Here is a 20,939-nt window from a genome sequence, read left to right as displayed (position 1 = left end):
TTTTCAACTGACTTAGGGTGTGAATTTGATTTTAGTTAAAAAAAACTATGTTTCTAAAATATGTTTTCAATTGTCTGAGTGTTATTATGAAAATTTGTTATTTGTTTTCAAACAAGTCTTTTATCAGACAATAAAACTTGTTTTCTTCTAAAAAGATTTTAAAATTTCTAAAATCATAATTCAACCTTCCTTTTTGTGATATTTATCTTTATACAAGGACATGTTAATTTCTTTAAAAATGTGATTGCAATGATAGGGTTCTATTGAACTCAAATAAGAATTATTTGTAGAATGAAACATGGCAAGGGTGGTGAATGTGAACTCCACTCTTAATCATGTTAATGACAATCATTGAGTCATTCTTGATACTCCCTTTAACGAAACCTCTACTTCTAAATAAGTTGACACCCTAATAAATAGACTAAAAATTTAGCTTAAATAATGGTACAATGCCCTAATTCACAAGTAGAAGAAGCCATTAAAAAACCATGATGGTATCTAAAAATCCCTCCAATAGTAATGGGATCGGCTAAATAAAAAGAATCAACACGATTGATTTTGATATAACCTTCTTGTGAAGGATTTACAAGGTGGTGGTAGAGCCTAACAACAAGCCACTAAAAATTCTAGTTACCATAAGTTATAACAACCTTAAACCACCTTTAAAATGGAATCATAATAATCTATAATGCAACGTGTAATGACTTGTTGTGCTACATGGCACCAATCAACTAATACAATGCATAAAATTAAAGTTTTAGTGGAAATATATTTATTTATGAAAACACATGTAAATTTTTTGGTGTCATTTAACTAAGTAATAACACCATATTCTAACTAGATAATGTCACAATGTATAATTAGAAATGATAAAATAGATAATGCATCTTATGACACTATAATCCATAAAATAAAAATCAACATTAAAGTATTTTCAAAAAAGTGGAAGGATGGGTGTGTAACCAAACCTAGTGTGTCATCACCAAATACATATACATCAAAAGGAAAAGGAATACAAAACACTCTCTTAAGTTAGCCACAGCTATACATCTCAAAAGAAATTAAAGACACAAAGATAACTCTTCAACGGTAGATTCATTGGTATAGTCATATATCATCAAATTTTATGGTGATGTCTCCAAATCACTTGTATATGGCTGGATCCAACTAAAGTCTCACCATCATATTTTCGTTTTTTCAGAAATTAAATTGTGATACACACATATTATATATATATATATATATATATATATATATATATATATATATATATATATATTAAGAGACTTAAATAGTCATTTAAAAAAAAGTGTAGGTCAAATAAACGAAAAGAGTATTTTTATATAATAAGCCCAATGGTGAATGTAGCCCAGAGTGAGAAACAAAAGAGAGGTCCAAATCCAGCTTGTGGGTTAGGAGAGAAAAAACAAGAACAGTTGAATGAAGACTTGACAAATGAAATGAAAGCACAGAAAGGCGTATTCTGCGTGTGTGTTTGTGTCAGCGTGTCACTTTAAAATTAATAACTTACGAGAGAGAAAGAGTGGACTTTTGTTGCCCCTTTGCCTTGATTTTTTGGTCAAATAAATAAGGATGTTACACTGGACTCTCTCCCATTGCTTCCTTCCACCCAAACCCACAACAACATAGACGACATCTTCTGCAACACAACAACTAAACATTGTTTTGTTTACTCAACTCGCACTTTCCCTTCTCCAATTTCGAGGTCTCAATTCCGGGTAACTAATGCTTCCCACGTGCTATCTTTCTCATTTTATGTATTCCATTCAATTTCACGGTTTCACACACTTCAATTCTTCCCTTCTTTTTTTAATTCTCCCCCTTTTCTTTTCTTCATATACTAAAATCGGTGTGAGCTGTCCCGGTTTGGGGATGTTTCGAGAGAAGGTTGAATAGCATTTTTGAGACCTAAGAAATGAAATCCTCTTCGCCCCCCCCCCCCCCCCCCCCCCCCCTCTCTCTTTCCACTGGATTTGGTTCGGCTAATTTCAGACACAAATTAAAGAATAAGCTATCTCTGTAAATGTTGTGTTTGCAATTAATTGGATTATTCAACTAGTAATTAAGTATGGTAAAAGTGATCTCAAAGTATGAGCTGGATATTGAATTTTTGTTTAAGATTTGAGTTCCTTTCAATCTGAAAATTATTTAATATGGCTTTGCTTTATTATGCATGTGTGTTTGTATATAGTATTGCGTTAAGACTCCGATTTGGAATATGTAGATATTCTATTTGGTCCATCATGGCTGAAATGGTTTCACATGTTTAAAGTGAGTTTTATCTTGCGGCTTCGACTAATAAAAGTTGGGTTATTATTATTATTATTATTTTAACATCAGCTGCTGTTGAGCAACTAAAAGTAGAAAGAGAAAGTTTTTGCTACTAGAAACGAAAAACAATTATTTCTTAGTAAATATATTAGTATAATAAATACTTTCTTTTTCTCCAATGAAAACTTTCCACATTTTGTTCCTTAGAACAGGGTTGACTTAACAAAACTGATAAAAGTTCAATAAAGGAACCACGGATGAAAAGAAAATTTTCTCGACCCACTATTCATGGTAAATGTATCAATGATATTTCTGTCACAGGGCACCGAAGTTTGTGTTTTTGCTAATTTCTTTTTAAATGTGTGTTAGCTTTGAACAGCCACAAGCACGCATTGTTTGTTCAAGGTTCAAGCCATCATTCAAGACATTCATGGAAGTAGTTAATGAAACTAGACCTGTTTTCATCTGATATACTTAAAAAGGGTTCACATGGTTTCTTCAGACAAAAGTGCGGATCAAAATATCCCTTCTGATAAATTGCAGCAGAGAGTGAGTCTTGATAGTGATACTACATTGTCACAAGGTCATGATACTAAAAATGATCTGTCCAAACCAGAGGAAGCAAGTATTCTTTCTATTGTAGTTAAAAATGAAGAAGGGAAGGATTCTGATGCTATTGCTTGTGCCTTGGAATCAGATCAAGAAGGAAGCACATGCTCTTTACCACTTGAGAAACCTTTGCAGAACCCTGATACTCTTTCGCATGAGTTGCCTCGATTGCAGTCCAGTCAGGAATTTCCCTCTATAATACGCGAAAAGGTATCAAAAGATGGCTATAACTGGCGAAAATATGGTCAGAAACATGTTAAGGGGAATGAATTTATAAGGAGCTATTACAAGTGCACACATCCAAACTGCCTGGCAAAAAAGCAATTGCAGCAGTCAAATAATGGGCATATCACAGATTCCATTTGTATCGGTCAGCATAATCATCCTAGACCTCAATTGAACTCCACAGTATCAGTTGAGTGTGTTCTGCCTGTTGTTGAACAAGCACCACACAAATCCTCTTTAGCCACTGTGGAAGGTGAGCAGTAAACTTTGTCTGTACTTTTGTTTCTATGCATCAGTAGGAAAGATCCTAACGTATTTTTTGACATCATACATGAAGACAAAGCATCCGTTGAGCATGGATGTATGCCTCAACAGATCCAGCCTTTACAATCCTTTCCGCCTGCAAAAGTTTCCCCAGTTAATAAGTTGAATGCTTCACATTTATCATTGACTAAGGCAAAGAACCAGGTTCATGACAACGAGGAACCCGAGTCAAAGCGGCTGTACGTTATATCACTATTTTTTAAAAATTGTGTTGATATATATGCGATAGCTAACCTTTACTGCCAAATTGATACCAAGCAGGAAGAAAGACAATACTAATCCTGATGTCACTAGAGTTGACATGTCAACTCGTGAATCTCGTGTTGTTGTTCAAACTTCAAGTGAGGTTGATTTGGTAAATGATGGGTATCGCTGGAGGAAATATGGGCAGAAGCTAGTTAAAGGGAATACAAACCCAAGGTACATGTTAACTTTTCATTTCAAAATGCAGTCTTATTTTCTTCCGGTGTTGTGTGTATTGGAAAGTGTTTATATTGATCCATATTATCTCATTCTTCCTTGGATGAGCTAGCCTGAAACCTTGTGAGTTGTGACTATAAATTACTTTCATCAGCTCCCGGTCTAAAGATCAGTTTTGAGTTATTCTTCACTTTCTTGAAACCAACAGGAAGTGGTTATAGTATTTCCTTCTATATCATTTTCAAAGTGTGTTCCACATGCACTTTTTGTAGGATTATAATTTGTGGTTAATATTAAGTCCGCACAACTAGTTGTCACAATTTTTATGGGTTTAACCATGATTTAGCAGTTCTAATCAGGTTTTGAAATGCAACCCAAACTCTCAAATTTTTTAACATAGACGAACAATTTTTAGAAGTGTCGTGTTTCTTTAGCATTTTAAAAAAGCAATGACAATTGTATCAATAATGCTTTTGTTCTGAACTGGTATATTGGGTATCTGCCAATGACCAATTCCTCTGGTCTAACTGCAACTCTTCTTCTGCTGGTTACACTTGTCAAGTTGTCTCTTCTCCTACTGGTTACACTGTTTTTAGATGTTTATTTGCTCTCTCTGCCCCTCTATGCTCTGAGCTTACATGGATACAATGTACACAAATGCTATAATTTAATGTGACTGCATTTTCTCTCCACTCTTCCAGAAGTTATTATCGATGCTCGAATCCTGGATGCCCTGTCAAAAAGCATGTGGAAAGGGCCTCTCATGATTCAAAAGTTGTAATAACTACCTATGAGGGACAGCATGATCATGAAATCCCCCCTGGAAGGACCGTCACTCAGAATGCAGCTACAAATGCTCGCACAACGGCCAGTAATGGCAAGGCTGGAACCAAATCTGAGGGTAATATTACTGATGATACAGGGGAACGAAGCGGCTTGGGCTCAGCAAGCAGATTAACAGAGCAACTAAATGGCGAGTCAATTACTAAGTCAAAGGCTGGTGATATGGTTGAGTTTTGTGTGATCAGCCTTTCTAATGAGGGTCCTGAAATTAAATTAAGTGAGCAACAACAACAAAAAGATAATTCAGCTACTAAAGACGATTCTGTCAGCAATGATGTTATAAGCCATTCAAGTTCTGGAGTTCTGTGTAGATCAAATGAACAGCTGAAAGGTGAGGTAAAACCTATATCAGAAGGAAGTAAGGATTGCCTTAATGTGGTTGCCGTGCATGATACTCGTAGTACAGAAAGTGAATTTAACAAGCAATCAACAGCTGATGCAGAACCCGTCCAAAGCTAAATTTGCAATATTTTTCAAAGGTGCTGCTAGTTACAGAAGAGTATAAATATTTGACAATGACACAGGCTTTACAGATATACTGTGTGATTATAATTCCTATTTCTACTCTAACCGTCACTTTACTCTTCTAGCTCTCTCCTTGTCTTTGAGCAGGTTGACTAAATATGCAAATTACAATTAATACTACATTGGATATCATAACTTGTATACCATTATTATTTGAGTTAAATAAGATTTACATTTTCGTACACTTGTATAAAAAATTCTAGTGTATTATTGAACTTACTCAGTTATTTGCATGTAATTCTTGTTTTGTGCCTACTAATGCTATGTAAATTTAGAAAAAGCGCAGCAGAATTGCTGTAATTGAGTATAGCAAAAGTTATTCCATATGTCAAAATGTGTGCTTGTTGGTGCAGTGGTTTCGATTTATTCTTTAATATAATGATCGATGCCCGACCAAATACAACAGGATATTGAATAGGTATATTATTATTTATTATTTATCCAAGCTTAAAATAAATAAATAAACTTTGTTTTTGGGAGCCTGGATGTGATTCATTTATACAGCCACTCCTCTCATACTTTGTCCAAGTAAACGGGATAACCAATTGGCGTCAAGTTTGGAGGCTGACAGAATTTTATGGGTCCAAATCCATTACGTTTATGCTTATTCTTGGCGCAGTCTATGCTTTTGGGAGATAGTGCGAGGGTCTCTTCTTAGACAATTCTTTACAATTTTTGTTTTTGGAGTTTACCTTTTTTTTATTGAATTAAAAATAATATAAAGACTTGTGAGTTATGAAGCATGGACATTTCGTTTGTTTGCTGTGTTGACACGTTTTCAATACTGACATACTTCAACATTTGTTCGACACTTATTCAACACTTCTTATAAGATGTCTAATTTAAAAATTATATTTTATTGATTTAAACACTTATGTTACTTTTACACAATTAATAATACACGGGAAAAAACATAAAAAGTTTATTCAAAAAGATAAATATATCATCAGTTTAAATATTTTGTTATATGTTACTTATATTTCATTTTATTAGAATCTCTTTATTTGTATTTGTATGTGGTATTTCTGTGTCTTATATTTTAGACACAGACATGTCAAAGTGTACATATATGTGTTGTGTTCGGTGTCCGTGTTAGAGTTCTTTCATAGCTTGCAAGCCATAGAAGACCTTCCTGAAAAATCGTCTATATTTTGTGTGTCACGAGTTGGGTACTAAAACCAGGACAGCTTAGAATCTCATTTCTGTTTTATGCAATTCTCCTATTTTTCACTGCTATTGTTTTGTTCAAAGTCCACCTTTAAGTCATGTTGGAGGAAGTCAGCTTGCAAGAAATTCTTTGTTCCTTCCTCCACAAAGAGACACATGCAAATGTTGAGGTCCACCAATGATGCAAGTCACATCCTCATTTCAATGATATAGCATTTTCCTGCAAGAAGAAAAATTCTTTCCGGAGAAGGACACAAGAATTTTCCGTCAGGTTTGTCCACCAGAGCAACGAAAAGATTACATTTGCACAAACCCCTCGAGTACGCAGACCATTGAAAGGAGTGATTGTGCAAAGTTAATTTTAGTCCCATAGCCTACTCTCCTCCCCCACAGCATAAAGATAAATTTCAAACAATCTTATGCAGCTGTGTTTCTTTTCTTTCAGTAAATTATTAGTACTTATCTTTCTTAAATGACACCACGTGAGCTATTTTATTAATTTAATCTTAACACTTTAAGTAAAATATCTATCTATTTCATCTAATAAAGTGAACGGACAGCAATGTTTGAAGCATAGCTACGAAAAGCCACTCTCCTAATATTCTAATTTCTAGGAAATCACTTTCCCCAGCCACTGAGCCAAACATTCAGGGACCAGAAAAGATTTTGAAATGAAAGATTAATATTGCTGATAACGAAAAGCTACCTACAGTTTCAATTGAAATTCTTGAAACACAGAAAATGGACAATTAGATTGGATTTAATGTTGAGACCTTTGTCATTAACTTGTACATAGTAATGGAACAGAAAAAGAAGAGGGATGTTATGCCTTATTGCAGAACTTTCATTTCCAAGCGCAAGAAGCAACCAAATCTCTATTCATCCAACCCAGATAAAGAGCTCCATCTCTCTCTTGAAGTCTATATCTATCACTGTAGTTCTCGAGCAACTTCTTGATGGTACCATTCACCAATGAACTTAAAGGGTAAGGAGTGAAACCGGCCATTGCAAATCTTGACCTCCACTTGCCGAGCACCTCATGTCGTTCCACCCTCTCGACCCCTTCACAAGCTATGATGTTAACCAAGTCTCTTGCCAAACAATGTTGCTCAACATTGATTCTCTCTTTATGCTCTCTGGAAAGAGTCACATCTATTGACTCAAACATTGCTGTGTAATAGTCCAGAGTTTCAAGGAAACGTGGAAAGAATGCAGCAGTGTTGGTGTTAGATTCTTGCTCAACAAGTGTGACCACCTTTGGTGATAGGCTCCTAACCAACCTCAACAGCCTATCCCTGTGATTCTGAGTACTCACACTTTCATCCGGCATGTGATGTAGCATGAACGCAAAGTTTACAGCCAGAGCTTCCCCTGGTCGTACTCCAAGGTTATGTAGTTGAACATCACAACCTGAGATAGCTGCAGCATGAAATTCAAATGGCACCTTAAAATGCTCAGCAAGCTTTGATAACCTCCTTCCCACTATGTGTAGTCCGCCACCGCGGGCATATGCTGATGTTGAATCATCAATACCAGTAATCCGGATGTGGGGTGGCCCTCCAGGTCTAGCTGCAAAAGCCTGAATTAAAGTGATCCACTGACTTCCTTGACCAATTTGGAAATCAATTATGTGAACTCTGTCTTCATCTTTCATTGCTTCCGCAATGGCTCCATTTGCAGACATGTACCCAAATTTGAAGTAGGGGCAAACCTCATACAGTATGTGCATGTAGGAGAGAAGCTCAGCACTTTCTGGTTCTTTGCATCTTAAAGATTTGTATATTGAACTCCCAGAGGCAGCCAATCGCGCAACAAGTCCTTCCAACATGTATGCTCCCAACCGCTGAAACGGATCGCCAGAAACTGACACCATCTGTCTTAATTCATCCATCAGCCACTGTGCCATTAGCAAATCATCGTCTGAAATGGCTTTGGCACATGCAATAAGGATATGCTTTAGGTTTTTGCTAGAAATTGCCACCATTGTTTGTTTCCAACCGTCCATCTCTAGTGGAACAAAGTTGTTTCCATTGCTGATGGCACTGTCATAACTATCAAGATTATCAGAGTCAGGGCCAAGCATTACACTTTCCAACTCTCTCAGCTTGTGCTTCAAGTTGAAGCTGCTTAAATCATCAGTTATGCAGGAGCCACTCATAGGAGAGCCATAGGTATTCTCAGGGGAATGATACTGGTCAGGTGGATATGACTGAGAGTCTTGCTGCGATATGGGGCTACCATTGGGTGAGAAACTAACAGTTGAAGGGGAGTTGTAAAGAGCTACAGAAGATGACTCCAAAGTGCAGTAAAGTTCTGAAGAACTTGGAGTTGAAAACTGAGTTCCATGGCCTCCATCATGGTAGTATAGCTGCGGATTTAGTGTCCGATACTGCGGCAAGCAGTACGCTTCAATTTGTTGTAATGGTTGATAGTACATACTTGAATTTCTATGTTGCTCTGATGCCTGCATTATAGAATTGCCGGGACTCAACTGTGTTGTAGTACTTCAACTGATCTCTTCCAACAGATTATATGTAGAAGCACAACAATGGACAATAGTAGCCTAGAGAAAGCTGTTAATTGATACTGATGCCAAGGAAACAGATATAGTCCTGACTTCTCAAGGTTCTCTCTTCTGGTTTCACATAATCTGCTGTCTGCGTGGAAAAATCACGGTGTCATCAGTGTTATCATATCATCAACTTTCAACTTGCATACAATGAATTGAAGAGATAGAAAGCAATAGCTGAAATATTCAACCAGAATATAAGGACAATTTTTTGTCTTAAAGAAATTAGGCACTCTTTAGAGTCAGCGCACTGTTAACATTAGTCAACTTCTTCTTCTCCTTCTACCGTGTATTATCAACAACTTGACTCTCATACCAAGTCAACACAATTCATCTCTCTGCTTATTTTCTTTTTTATGAGAAAAAAAATGAACAACTGATGTAATCAATTAGAAGAATTTCCAAGAAACTTCATAAATAACCAATTCTAAAGATTAGTGATTTTTCTCCAAAACAAAAAGGAAAATACTTCGGAATTAAACTAAGAGAAGGGAATAAATATTCAGAAAGGGAAAGGGAATTATCCAAACATGAACATATAATTTCCATTAAAAAAATTCAAAAGATGAGACGAGCAGAAATATGCATGGCCCCACATATTGTATTGAATCAGTTTTCATTTGAATGAGGTTAATCATTCTAAAAAACTGCAGAATTAACATTTACATACGGAAAAATGCCTAATGAAAAATACAATGTTTATAAAACACCGTTAAGAAAATTTCAAATGCTACTAGATTAACTCATTTAACTTTTAACTTGGCTGAGCTGAAAAGAAGAAAACTTTGAATGTCATACAGAACAGATGCACAAACCAGAAAAGCAGTAATAGCAATTGGAGAAGTACTTTCTTTCTTCTTCTTTTTCCTTTGTTTGATGAAGTTACAGATGTTCTAGCCAGCATCACCTAGTTAAGACAAGGTTAATCAAGCCACCCCTTATACAGTACTCTCTCTCTCTCTCTCTCTGTCACACACACACACATATAGAGAGAGAGAGAGAACGAAATTTGTGCAACAAGCAGATAAGTTCACAGAAAAACGCACATCAAATCAAAGCTCACATCTCATTGCAGAAGTTGGTTAGGAATCAATTGAAGATTACAAAAGGGAAGTTTGACATTTATGCAGAAACCATTCACATCATAAACATAAATGCTCAAAAAGTTCACGGGCAAGAAGTATGAGCAGAATATGCTTTACTTCACCAAACCGTTTGGAGAAACCCTTGTAAATCAATGAAGATAAAAACTGAAGCAAATTTCCATGGCTTCAGTTTGAGAAGTTTTTGAACATTAAACCAGTTTCTTACCAAGTTTTGAGGAAATTCTGAGGTTGGAAAACCACAGTGGATTAGAATCTAAGAGCTTGGGGGAGTGTAGAAGACAAGGCTATTCCAATTGTGAAAAAACTTAGGCATAGGCATATAAATTAATGAAGGAGAAATTGCCCTTCCATTATTATAGAAACTGCACAGAAACCATTGGCTGGTGTTGATGTAATACGATGCTCGGTGACAACTATTTTTTTTTTATTTTTCTATTGAAATGACAGAATACCCCTTGTTAGTAGTATGCTTGGTCAAATACAGCCATCAATGCTACTCTTACAAATGTGTCTCACAATCACACGTGGCCCGCTTTGAGTGAGTTAGCATGAGCAGCTTCACTTCAATTTCCTTTCCAGTCTATATATCTACTTATCTATTCATTTTCTCTTGGACCATTAATACCTATCCTTTTCAAAAGAAAATATGTAAAAAAAAAAACACAAATACTTGTATGTTTAATTTTTCTTTTTTCTTTTGTACACTTGAGTAGTATCATACATCTAAATTTAACTATCTACTGCTACAAAAGCCATACTTCAGTACTTCATTTCGTGACCACACCACCTACTATAAGGTTTGCATTATGACCTACCAACTTTGATCACAATTTGGTGACTAAAGACATCAACATTCAACATACAGAACAGAAGTATAATTGTATCTGCATATATGAATTGTTTTTGTCAGAAATGCAATATATGCTGCTTCTACTTCTATGATCAATAATTTTTTTCATTTAACTCAAATCAAATTAATATCAAATGCCATATTAAAGTGTTCATAAACAAAAATTTTATCATTTAATGAAACCCAATAAATATAAATCCTTTTCACTACTTAGATAACTGATTAACAAGTTATTTATTATAAACACAAATTTCTTTCGTTTTTTTTTTATAAATTATTCATATATTTGTTTTATTTCAGATCGTGAAAATCATTGCTAAATAGGGTATTGAATAGTGCTAGTGAAGTTTAATTTAATTTGTCAACCATTGATGGAAAAAAAAACCCTCGGCCAACAAGCTTAAAGTTATTTAAAGTAACAATCCCCGAATAATAAGAATTATTATATAGATTAATGTTTAATTATTGTAGACAAATACATATACAATTAATAATGATAATGACTAGGTTTGGATGTGTATCCATCCAGGGTGGTTTAGCTGTACCGATATCTCTTGCACGACATGTATGACCAATGACATCAGAGAAATGACATGCTTATCTCATCGGTCGATTCTAGTTAACTATTATTATTAGCTACAAAAAATTGTACTCAGTGTTATACGATGTTATGAAAGCTTTTGTTATTTTTTTGAAAAACAAGTGAATTTTTTTCTTCTGTACGTCATAGGTGGACAATACACGACTAGGAAAATCCATTGTCATTTGACCCCAAACCATTGATACATTAAAAATTCTAGTGTGACTTGCTCAACATATATACCATTTACTCTACCACTACATCAGCCTTTGGTGGGGGTAAAAAGAGAAAGAAGAAATTACTAGCAAAATCCAAACTTATCTCCGATTTGAGAAAATTTAAGAGTATTTGTTTAGATGAAATACAGTGTTGCAGTAATTAGAAAATCAAAGCCAGTATATTTTTCCTCAATTCTTTCAAACTGAAGCTGATCAGAAATAGTTTGACATGAAATTGGTGATCGATCCTCACGAATTAAATAACACAAATTAAGATTTAAAGGATATTTATCTTTGTCATAGTTAGCTCAATATCATGGATTGAATTCCAACTTCCAATTAAGCTACAAAGAAAGGTAGACTAGAGAATATTGAAGTCTTGACAGAGGATTCGAACTGTGAAGAAAAGATAGCATGACCATCTATGCAAGAGAAACTGATATAAACTGCACTAACTTTGAAGTTCGAAGGGATCAAAGGTATATAGACTTATAGTGAACATATGCAACTGAGTGTGACACAGGAAACCCCACTTCGTTATAGATTGTGTTATGTTATATAGTAATTAAATATTTCCGACTTTTTGCTTACCTCACACAACAAATGGTCTAAAAATCATCAATTTAACTCCTCTGAAGGGAAAAAAAAGTATATAAAGTGGGAAAACAAGGATTTATCTACTCTTGATTAAAATTAAAATACCATCATAACGTATTTTTGATTAAAAATTCAAGAGTAAATACACTCCTACTTTATCACTTTAGACACTTTTTTCACTTTAGAAGTGTCAAATAATCAGAACCTAACTTATAGAAAGGTACCTGTCTGCAATTAAATCTTTAAAGCATGCTCATCCTCCTGACCAATCTAGGATTGAGAAGTGACAAATCTATTGTAATTATGTGGGATCTTCTGCATATATGTATTAATTTGGTTAGATTCACTTTTTTTTTTTATTCAGCTGCTTCTATATTTTATTTTAGCTTGTGTCAATTAAATTAAAAAACTAAGAGCGTATGAGCAAACTAAGGTCGTTTTCGTAATTTAACGAGCATATTTTATTATTATTATTATTATTATTATTATTATTATTATTATTATTATTATTATATTGATAAATAATAGTATAGGAGTATACAAAATATAAGTCATCAGTGAATGGTTGAAATTGAAAAGGTGGCATTTCGTACTCTGAGATGATGACCCACACCACACGGCTGGGTCAGAACTAGAACTTAGAAGAGAGAGAACCTTACAATAAAGGCAATGGCATCAATTATGTAAGAAGTAGTGCCTTACACTTCAGCTAACATGCACTTGATCCCTTTCTATCAAATTTAGTAATTGTAATTTTTTGTGTGTAAAATCTGTACATTCATTTATATATGTATTTTGCTTGTTGCACTTATTCTCTTTCATAATCCATTGAACTTATCTCAGAAATATCCAATTAGAATCTCTAAAGCTTTAAAATAATCACTACTTCTTATCCTAATCCAATTTGAAGTTATAATGATGCAGCCTATGGAAAGTTACTACTAACTCAAATTATTGAAGAGTGCGCATTCCTGGAGGATATCTATCTTTCATAATTGCGTCTTCAACTTATTAAAAGCGAAAAAGGATTGGGCGATAACTGCATTAAGGTAGGTAAAGTGAATTTAAATAATTGGTGATAATTAGGCATTAGCCATTTTGTTAATTTTTTTTTATAATGCCAAATTCAGATTTTCCGGTGTTTTGTATAAATTTAATTATAAGAAGCATCTTTACAATAGATATTTTAATACAACATGAAGGCTTTTTTCATTTTATATTCATGTACTCAATGCACACTAGTACGAATAGAAATAATTTGACTATCGATATAATAGGGCTTAGGACAAAATGCATCAACTTTTTGGAAGATTGTTATTAAACAATCTGCATAACTGACTTTGAATCCACGTTGTTTCAAATCCCAAATTTCAAATAAACTGACTATTTTAGAAGAAAATAAAGATAAAAGACAAAGCAAAGAGCAACTCACGACTGTTTTTATTCCTATCTTGGCCTTGCTACTATTATTTATTAAGGTCCACCATATATATATATATATCACTTTATACGCGTGCTCTTATGATATTGTTAGATCATGTTCTTAATGAAGTGCTGAAATACCAACGACAACAAATGCCTAATTCTTTCTCTAGAAACCGTAAATGAATAAAATCATGAAGGATTTTTTGCTTTGTTATAGTCAGATATTACATGAAATAGTCTATTGATGTGATTTAGCGAGTAGTTTTGCCCTTTAAATATGCTTGGGGAATCAAATGTACCAAAGAACTAGACCAAAAAGAAAAAAAAGAAAAGGGAATCTTGGTAATACTTTGTCCACTCCAAAGTGAGTGAACATCATGGCCCACACCCTTACCTTCAATTAAACCTTTATTTGTCAATTGCTCTAATTTGGAGTTTTGTGTTTATTCTCGTGTGCGCCAGTGATTTTGTCGAAGATCTACTAATAGAGGAAAATGTTATTTATTTGACATATTGTGGAGCATGTACTTAATTTAGCTTCTAGGTCAAGCGAAGATGATCTCTAATCTCTCTCAAATAATTTTTTATTTGCTTTTATGGTTTGCATCTGAGTTCCAGTTGGACAAGAAAAATGACCCTAGATGAAATGAAAGTGACATAACCCATTTCGCCATCATCGATTGTTTGGACTCTAATTTGATTCCCCACATTTGGATCTCGATATCATGTCACCGATTGATGTTAAATAATTCTTCTGTCTTAGATGAATTGACCAAAGGATTTGAATATCAATTGAGTTGAAACTTAAAAGATAAAGTTTAAATACCTTTATAAATTTAAATAATAATAATAATAATAATAATAATAATAATAAGACAACTCTTGAAAACCAATTAAGCTTTAATGAAATTTCAAAAATTTTAAAAAATTGGAGACGAATAAAAATTCATTTTGACAAATCTAAAGGGAGTTTTAGAATTTGGCTAAAACAAAAATGGGGCAAAGAAAGCACCACGTTAATCGAAGGATACCCGATAACAAACCTTTTTTATTTTTATTTTTTGTTGCCTTTGGATTTTTTCTTTTTAAGGTCAGCTTAAGTGAATATAGGGGTGAATGAGACTGCAAATAAAAGGCATAAATTCGAGTATTAAGAAATGGAAGGGTGAAAAAAGAAAGAAAGAAAATTTAGTTATCATTCTATATAAAATGCCATCACGTAATTCTTGCTGAATTGTTGGATTGGTCTTTTGAAGTTAGGATGGAGTTTTGGATGTTCTTTGCTTTACGCCAGGATTTTAGGCCATCAATCGACTTTCTGAAGTTGGTATGTTGTTTCAAATGTTTCGGCCTTCATGTCTAAGTTTCTTACCCTTAATTGATGATAAATTTGAAAGAACACATATAATAGTTTATTTCAATATTTATGTGGTGGAACTCTCAGTTAAAAAAAAAGAAGAAGAAGAAAAAGGTTTTGCTTGTTATTGTAATATCTTGGTTGTTTTCTTAATATTTATAATAGTTTTAATTTGATTTCAGCACTGATAGTTTTTTTCAACAATAACAACTCGATTTTGTTAGTCACAACATTATGGTTAAAAAAAGAGCAAAAGTAAGACAATACATCTATGATCTATCCTTTTAATCCTTCTTTAATGTACTTCATTCGTAAAGTAGTATAAATCTAATCCAAAATTAAAGTCGTCTAACAATGACAAGTTTTAACTTCAACTAATTGAAACTCCCTTTCAAGTCCATAAAAAAGGGTAATTTCCCCTCTACTCATTTCTTCAAGACTGACGGCATTTTTACTGATGAAGAGTTAAAATCTTAAAATTATTAGATACTAAGAAAAACTACCTTAGGTCCTTTTTTATAAAAATAAAATAAAATCATTTCTTTTATTAAAAGGACCAGAATAACTTTTGAGAATTTAGCTAGTATGATAAAATAAGATTAGAATCAACATAATGCTAAATGTTAAATTTAACAAGTCAACGACTCATCCAAAGCAAACTATAATGTACCATTACTCTTCACTTTTTTTGTTTCTTCTATATTACTTTGCATCTCAGACGTGGACAAAACTTGACAACTACTGCATGACAGGATGTTATTTATTTGTCATGTCCGAATTTTACGGGCTTTTAGGAGATGAGTTCTATGATTCTATCTCAACACCTATTTCCACAGGCTCACTTCATGTGTAGCCATCATTATGAGATCTGTTTTTCTTCTCCCAAGACTTTCACATTGTTGTCTCTGGACAATATATCTGGAAGAATAAGAAGATACGTTTGAGCTTTCAAAATAAGACCCAAAACATATGTAAGATTACTAGTGAATGTCTCATCCCCAACATACATTGTTCAGTTCTTCTTTTTACATAAATAATTTTAAAACTTCTTTATTTTAGTACATTATCTTGCCCCAACACTTACCTATAAGTCATTAATCTTACCAGATGGTAAAACAACAGAAAAACTTTATTACTCATTAGGGTTAAAAATAAGTTAAGTTGAATCGACTTTGGTTTAATCCATCTCACATCAATAAAAATTAATTTAGTTCAAAATTTAATTTGAGTTCAATATAAAGTTTTTTTTTTAATTTAAAACAATTCTTGATTTGAGTTTATAAATGAATTATTTTAGACTGTTTAACTCAATTTAAAATTATGAATAAAAAGTTGAAATACATATAATTCAAGTTCATCAACTCATTCAAATAATTTATTTAATTAACTCAATTTTTAAATAAGTTTAACTTTATTTTTATTCATGAACCAAGTTTAATAAATATATTATCAAATTGAATGTCAAACTAATTTTGAATTACTACCAATTCCATGTTCTCTCCTGAATCATTTGCCAACGTGCATATATCAAAATGATGAGCAGTTGGAGACAAGAAATTGGTAGATATCTCAATCAAAACGCAAAATGCTTGCATCTGGCCATGGCAATAGAATAGCACTTTAGGCTAGAAGATCCTATAACTTGCGTGCCTTACACAGGGGAATGTAGGGCTGCGGGACTTTTATCAAAAAGGGTCAATTTTAGATTTTTTTTTTTTATTTAGGATCCATTTTATATTATTATCGGAAACAAGATAAGTTGTAATTGAGATTACGACTCTGAGTTAAAAGTCAGACTTTGTTATGATTTTTTATTTTTTTAATTGAAATCGTAAAAAGAATTTATAATTTTAATTTTTTTATTTAGGACTTTAAAAATTGTAAATAATTTTATTTATTTAATTATTAAATAAATATTTTAATTTTACTTGTTATTAGTTTTATTTAATATCTTGTATATATTTTTATATAATTTTATTTAGTATGTTATATATATATATATATATATTTAATATTGTTGTATTTAAAATATTTTATATATTTTTTAATATTTTTTTATTTAATATATTTGTATATTTAAAATTTAGATAATTTTTAAATAATTTTATTAAATTTTATTTGTTTTTAAATGAAATAAAAAAATAACATAATGATATTTAATATATTTATTTGAATATTTGTTTTGTTTTAAATACTTAAATTTAAAAAAAATAAAATTTTAAAACAAATATTAAAATATTTTGTTACGAATATTAACTTATAATTTATGAAATAATATTATTTATTTTTGTATAAAAAAATTTACTATTAACAACATCTAATAATTTAGTAATAAAAATAGTTGTTAAATTAAAAATAACATAATACATTAATATAAAATAAATAATACAAATTAAAAAGAAACATAAAAATAGAAACTATATTAGTCATTTTCTTATTTGTATAGACAATTACTATGATTACATTAAAAAACATATAATTTTCATTTAAATGTCTTAGATTTTTAAATTTACTTGTTTTAAAATTTTAATTTTTAAAATTTAAGTATTTTATATCAAATATACAAAATATATTAAATAAAATATTATTAAAATTATATAAAATATTTTAAATAAATAATATTAAAAAATATATAACATATTAAATAAAATCATATAAAAATTATATACAAGATATTAAATAAAATTAATAACAAGTAAAATTTAAAATATTTATTTAGTAATTAAATAATTAAAATTATTTATGATTTTTAAAAAAATTGAAAGCAAAAGAATAAAATAAAAATAAATAAAAAAATCCTAAAAAAAGACTTAAAACGTAAAAATAAACAACTTATGTAAGTTAAAAAAAAAAATCTACGACTTTAAAATCGTTAGTTAAAAAAAATTATACGATAAATAAAAAAATTAAACTGAAGTCCTAAATTTTTTTTATGACTTTAATTTTAAAAAATAAAATAAAAAGTTATAACAGATGTTAAAATTTGTAATTGAGAAGTTGTAATCCATTTTCAGTAATAACTTAGAATCGATTCAAATGAAAAAAAAAATTACCCCTTTTAATAAAATTCTCTAGGGCTGCGTTTGTCCCCCATTCCCAAAGCACTAAAATGAACTTGAACTCTTAGAATGAACTTGCAACACTGTTGCATATGCACGATTTTCTACTTATTTAGTATATTGATTTGTCATAATTTAATTTATTTATTTTCAGCTAGATGTGATAGTAAGGAAGATGGGTTGGTAGAATAGTAGCCCTTAACATTCAAGGCGTTGGTTAAGGCAGGAGCAGATCTAGAAATGTCCATATTATGCAATATGCATACAAGAAACAGCTCACGCACGTTCTACTACAACCTACAGGATACCGAATGAGAGACTATTCGAGCTTTCATAGAGAATTATGTAGTACAAAACTTGGATATAATTCTATAAATACTGTTTGTGTTATTTGCTAATTAGAATTAGAGTTCCACCTTAGTCATTTGTGTAAAAGAAGTTTGTAAATTATTGAGATAAATTAAAACTTCAATTCTAATAGAAAACAGTGCAAACAACACTGAAGCAAAAAGTTTTTTTTTCTTTCATATACAGTATATTCTACACACTCTAACCAATAATGAGTGAAATATCTCTGCTAATTAATGCCCTTTTAGTGTGAGTCATGCGAAAGTTAAAAGACAATCAGACCTAATGATTATGTGGAGTTCATTTTATTAGGCCCGTGACATATTAGAAATTAATAATCCCTTTTCTTAAGTCCATAAAAATTCCCCACGTAGCAGTTTTCAATAATATTGACTTCAATTCATCCCATATAAATGGGAGGTTTAGTGTAAATTTCATATTTTAAAACTTTTTTAATTTAAAATATCTTAGTTGAAAGTTAAAGATTAATCTCTTAATATAGTAAAAATTATTCAAGATAATTTTTCTAAACAAATATTCTTCTATAAACGCATATATCTAGATATCAAATTCTGATTATATGCCGAGACATAATTATTTATCAACTATACCACATCATATTGATTTTTTAAGTTATTCATTTCCTACTTTCGCTTGAGTTATCCTTAACTAAACAATATATATATGGGCAAGTTTGAAGCTAGTTTAAAACCTAACAGTAACAGTAAAAACTTTGAAGCTCAAACTTTAATGATTAAGCAAAGTGCATAAGCTTATCAAAATCAAGAGCGGCTCTAGAGATTGAAGTTGTTGTCGTCTTGATCAAAGAGCCAAAGGTTGTCCCCGGACCATGGCATGCTGATTGTAGTACTTTAGGATGCAAAGTCTTGTAAATTGCATACTTTAAGGACAAAATGTAGGCCTTGCTGATAAATATTTGTCCCCCGTTTCCAAATTCCTAAAATGAAGTTGAACTCATATAGAGTGACCAATGTTTGATACACACACTCACGGTAGCTGTTATGTGGGGCTAGGCTTAAACTCGGTCCAATTACATTTCTGAACTTTTACCAAGTTTCAGGAGACTGTTTCAAAACCAAAAAAGCCATAATGAGGGCGCTTGACTTTTGTATTCAGTTTTGCTGTCATGGCACCGCCCATGTAAGGCCTTTTGGGAGATACATTACCTTAATGTTATGTCCTTTTTTTATCTGCAGAATTTGTCCTATTCTTATCCTATCAATTACCAAAGTTGCAGATTTTGTAAATTTTAAAGGGTTTTACATTGTTCAACAACATGTTCTGCCATGCATTTTGGCCAACATATGGGTCCCTCTTTCCACATGTGCCCATCTTTACTTTGGAACATATTCTTTACTCGGACATTTTAATTTGTTCCTGACGCGGCAAATTCCAATTGGGATGTGTGCGGTGGAGGAGTTTGCATGTGTGTATGTTCCAAATCTGATTTTGGGTTAGCCTTTTCCTTTCTCAATTTCAAAATCATCCAAATCCATCACTTCAAATAAACATTTTTATAATTTACAAGTTGCTAATGCATGCGAGGGTGTGTGCATGAGTTATACATATATCAAATATCATGTTGTCTCTCTTTCTTTTATTGATTATCCCTCTTCTCTCTTTTGTGTAGAAGTAAAGGATAATGATGCTAGCTCCTACGAAAAGCATATTAGCCAAAAAGCAAAGGACACGTTTAAACCCAATTTCAGAGGGACCAAGTAAGCAAGTACTTAGTAGTTAGTACTTAATTATAATTTTCGTTAGCTAGCCTTTATTTCCTATAAACTTTGGCCACCTTCGTGAGACGTTCGTTGTTAATTCTAAGTCATTTTGCTAGAATTTAAGTATATATCATTAACAATTACCATCTATAAATCGCCAAACAGCAAGTCAGAGCAGCTATTTGATGAGGGCATTCCAACACACTAGAAAAAAGAATTTCTTTGGCAAGGTCTCTTTCTTTCCTTCAAAGTTCTTAATATTTGGGAATTTCAAGTTGAAGCATACTGGACGAAATGAATTGCGCACTTGTCAAGCATAGTACCAAATTTTAACTGGTAAACCAAGCCATTTTTAGGTCAATATTATCACCATATATTCCCTACTCAACTTTCAAAGGAATACGTTTGATGAAGAGGAATAATAACTTTACAATGTGTAGAATTAATTTTAAATAAGGAAATTTATAATTTTACAAAGAATAGTGTGTTTACTCGAATCGAATAACTCCATAAGTAATACATGCTTTTGGTAAGATTCCTGGGCTAGGATTACTCCTCAATTGGTTCTGGTTTTGTATGATGTCTTAATCACAATGTTGGCTTTGTTTGATTTATTCAATTCAATTAATATTTCAATTGCAGAGTCCACCAAGGACTTTGACTTTCGAGGAACCATCCTGCAA

At 32.1% G+C, this 20,939-nt stretch overlaps 2 protein-coding genes across 5 annotated transcripts; one reads left to right on the top strand and one right to left on the bottom strand.

Annotated features, from left to right (window-relative positions):
* The first annotated feature begins 1,486 nt into the window (after positions 1-1,486).
* On the top strand, positions 1,487-5,476 carry LOC114403615 (WRKY transcription factor 1-like). 2 transcript variants are annotated; one of them, XM_028366699.1, is made up of 5 exons: positions 1,487-1,739; positions 2,672-3,379; positions 3,464-3,629; positions 3,712-3,870; positions 4,572-5,476. In XM_028366699.1, exons 2-5 carry the CDS (start codon positions 2,782-2,784, stop codon positions 5,170-5,172), a joined length of 1,524 nt encoding a protein of 507 aa, XP_028222500.1. In that variant the 5' UTR covers positions 1,487-1,739; positions 2,672-2,781; the 3' UTR covers positions 5,173-5,476. The 2 variants fall into 2 exon arrangements, with proteins under 2 accessions (XP_028222500.1, XP_028222491.1); XM_028366690.1 differs by having other exon boundaries at positions 2,662-3,379.
* Positions 5,477-7,073: 1,597 nt separating this feature from the next.
* LOC114403609 (scarecrow-like transcription factor PAT1) lies at positions 7,074-10,468 on the bottom strand. 3 transcript variants are annotated; one of them, XM_028366665.1, is made up of 3 exons: positions 10,286-10,468; positions 9,790-9,881; positions 7,074-9,062 (listed from the first exon to the last, which is right to left on the bottom strand). In XM_028366665.1, exon 3 carries the CDS (start codon positions 8,873-8,875, stop codon positions 7,250-7,252), a length of 1,626 nt encoding a protein of 541 aa, XP_028222466.1. In that variant the 5' UTR covers positions 8,876-9,062; positions 9,790-9,881; positions 10,286-10,468; the 3' UTR covers positions 7,074-7,249. The 3 variants fall into 3 exon arrangements, with proteins under 3 accessions (XP_028222466.1, XP_028222477.1, XP_028222456.1); XM_028366676.1 differs by having other exon boundaries at positions 9,822-9,881; XM_028366655.1 differs by lacking the exon at positions 9,790-9,881.
* Between the last annotated feature and the right edge of the window lie 10,471 nt (positions 10,469-20,939).

Source organism: Glycine soja, chromosome 2 (genome assembly GCF_004193775.1).
Source record: "Glycine soja cultivar W05 chromosome 2, ASM419377v2, whole genome shotgun sequence".
Lineage (NCBI taxonomy): Eukaryota > Viridiplantae > Streptophyta > Magnoliopsida > Fabales > Fabaceae > Glycine > Glycine soja.
The sequence above is the reverse complement of the archived record's forward strand: the minus strand, read 5'-3'. Positions and strand labels throughout refer to the sequence as shown.

Bases quoted from the DNA above. Each gene is read 5' to 3' on its own strand.
- LOC114403615 (XM_028366699.1), top strand. From the start codon at position 2,782: ATGGTTTCTTCAGACAAAAGTGCGGATCAAAATATCCCTTCTGATAAA. The intron at 3,380-3,463 runs GTGAGCAGTAAA...TCATACATGAAG, and splicing joins CTCTTTAGCCACTGTGGAAG to ACAAAGCATCCGTTGAGCAT. The intron at 3,871-4,571 runs GTACATGTTAAC...CCACTCTTCCAG, and splicing joins AAAGGGAATACAAACCCAAG to AAGTTATTATCGATGCTCGA.
- LOC114403609 (XM_028366665.1), bottom strand. From the start codon at position 8,875: ATGCAGGCATCAGAGCAACATAGAAATTCAAGTATGTACTATCAACCA.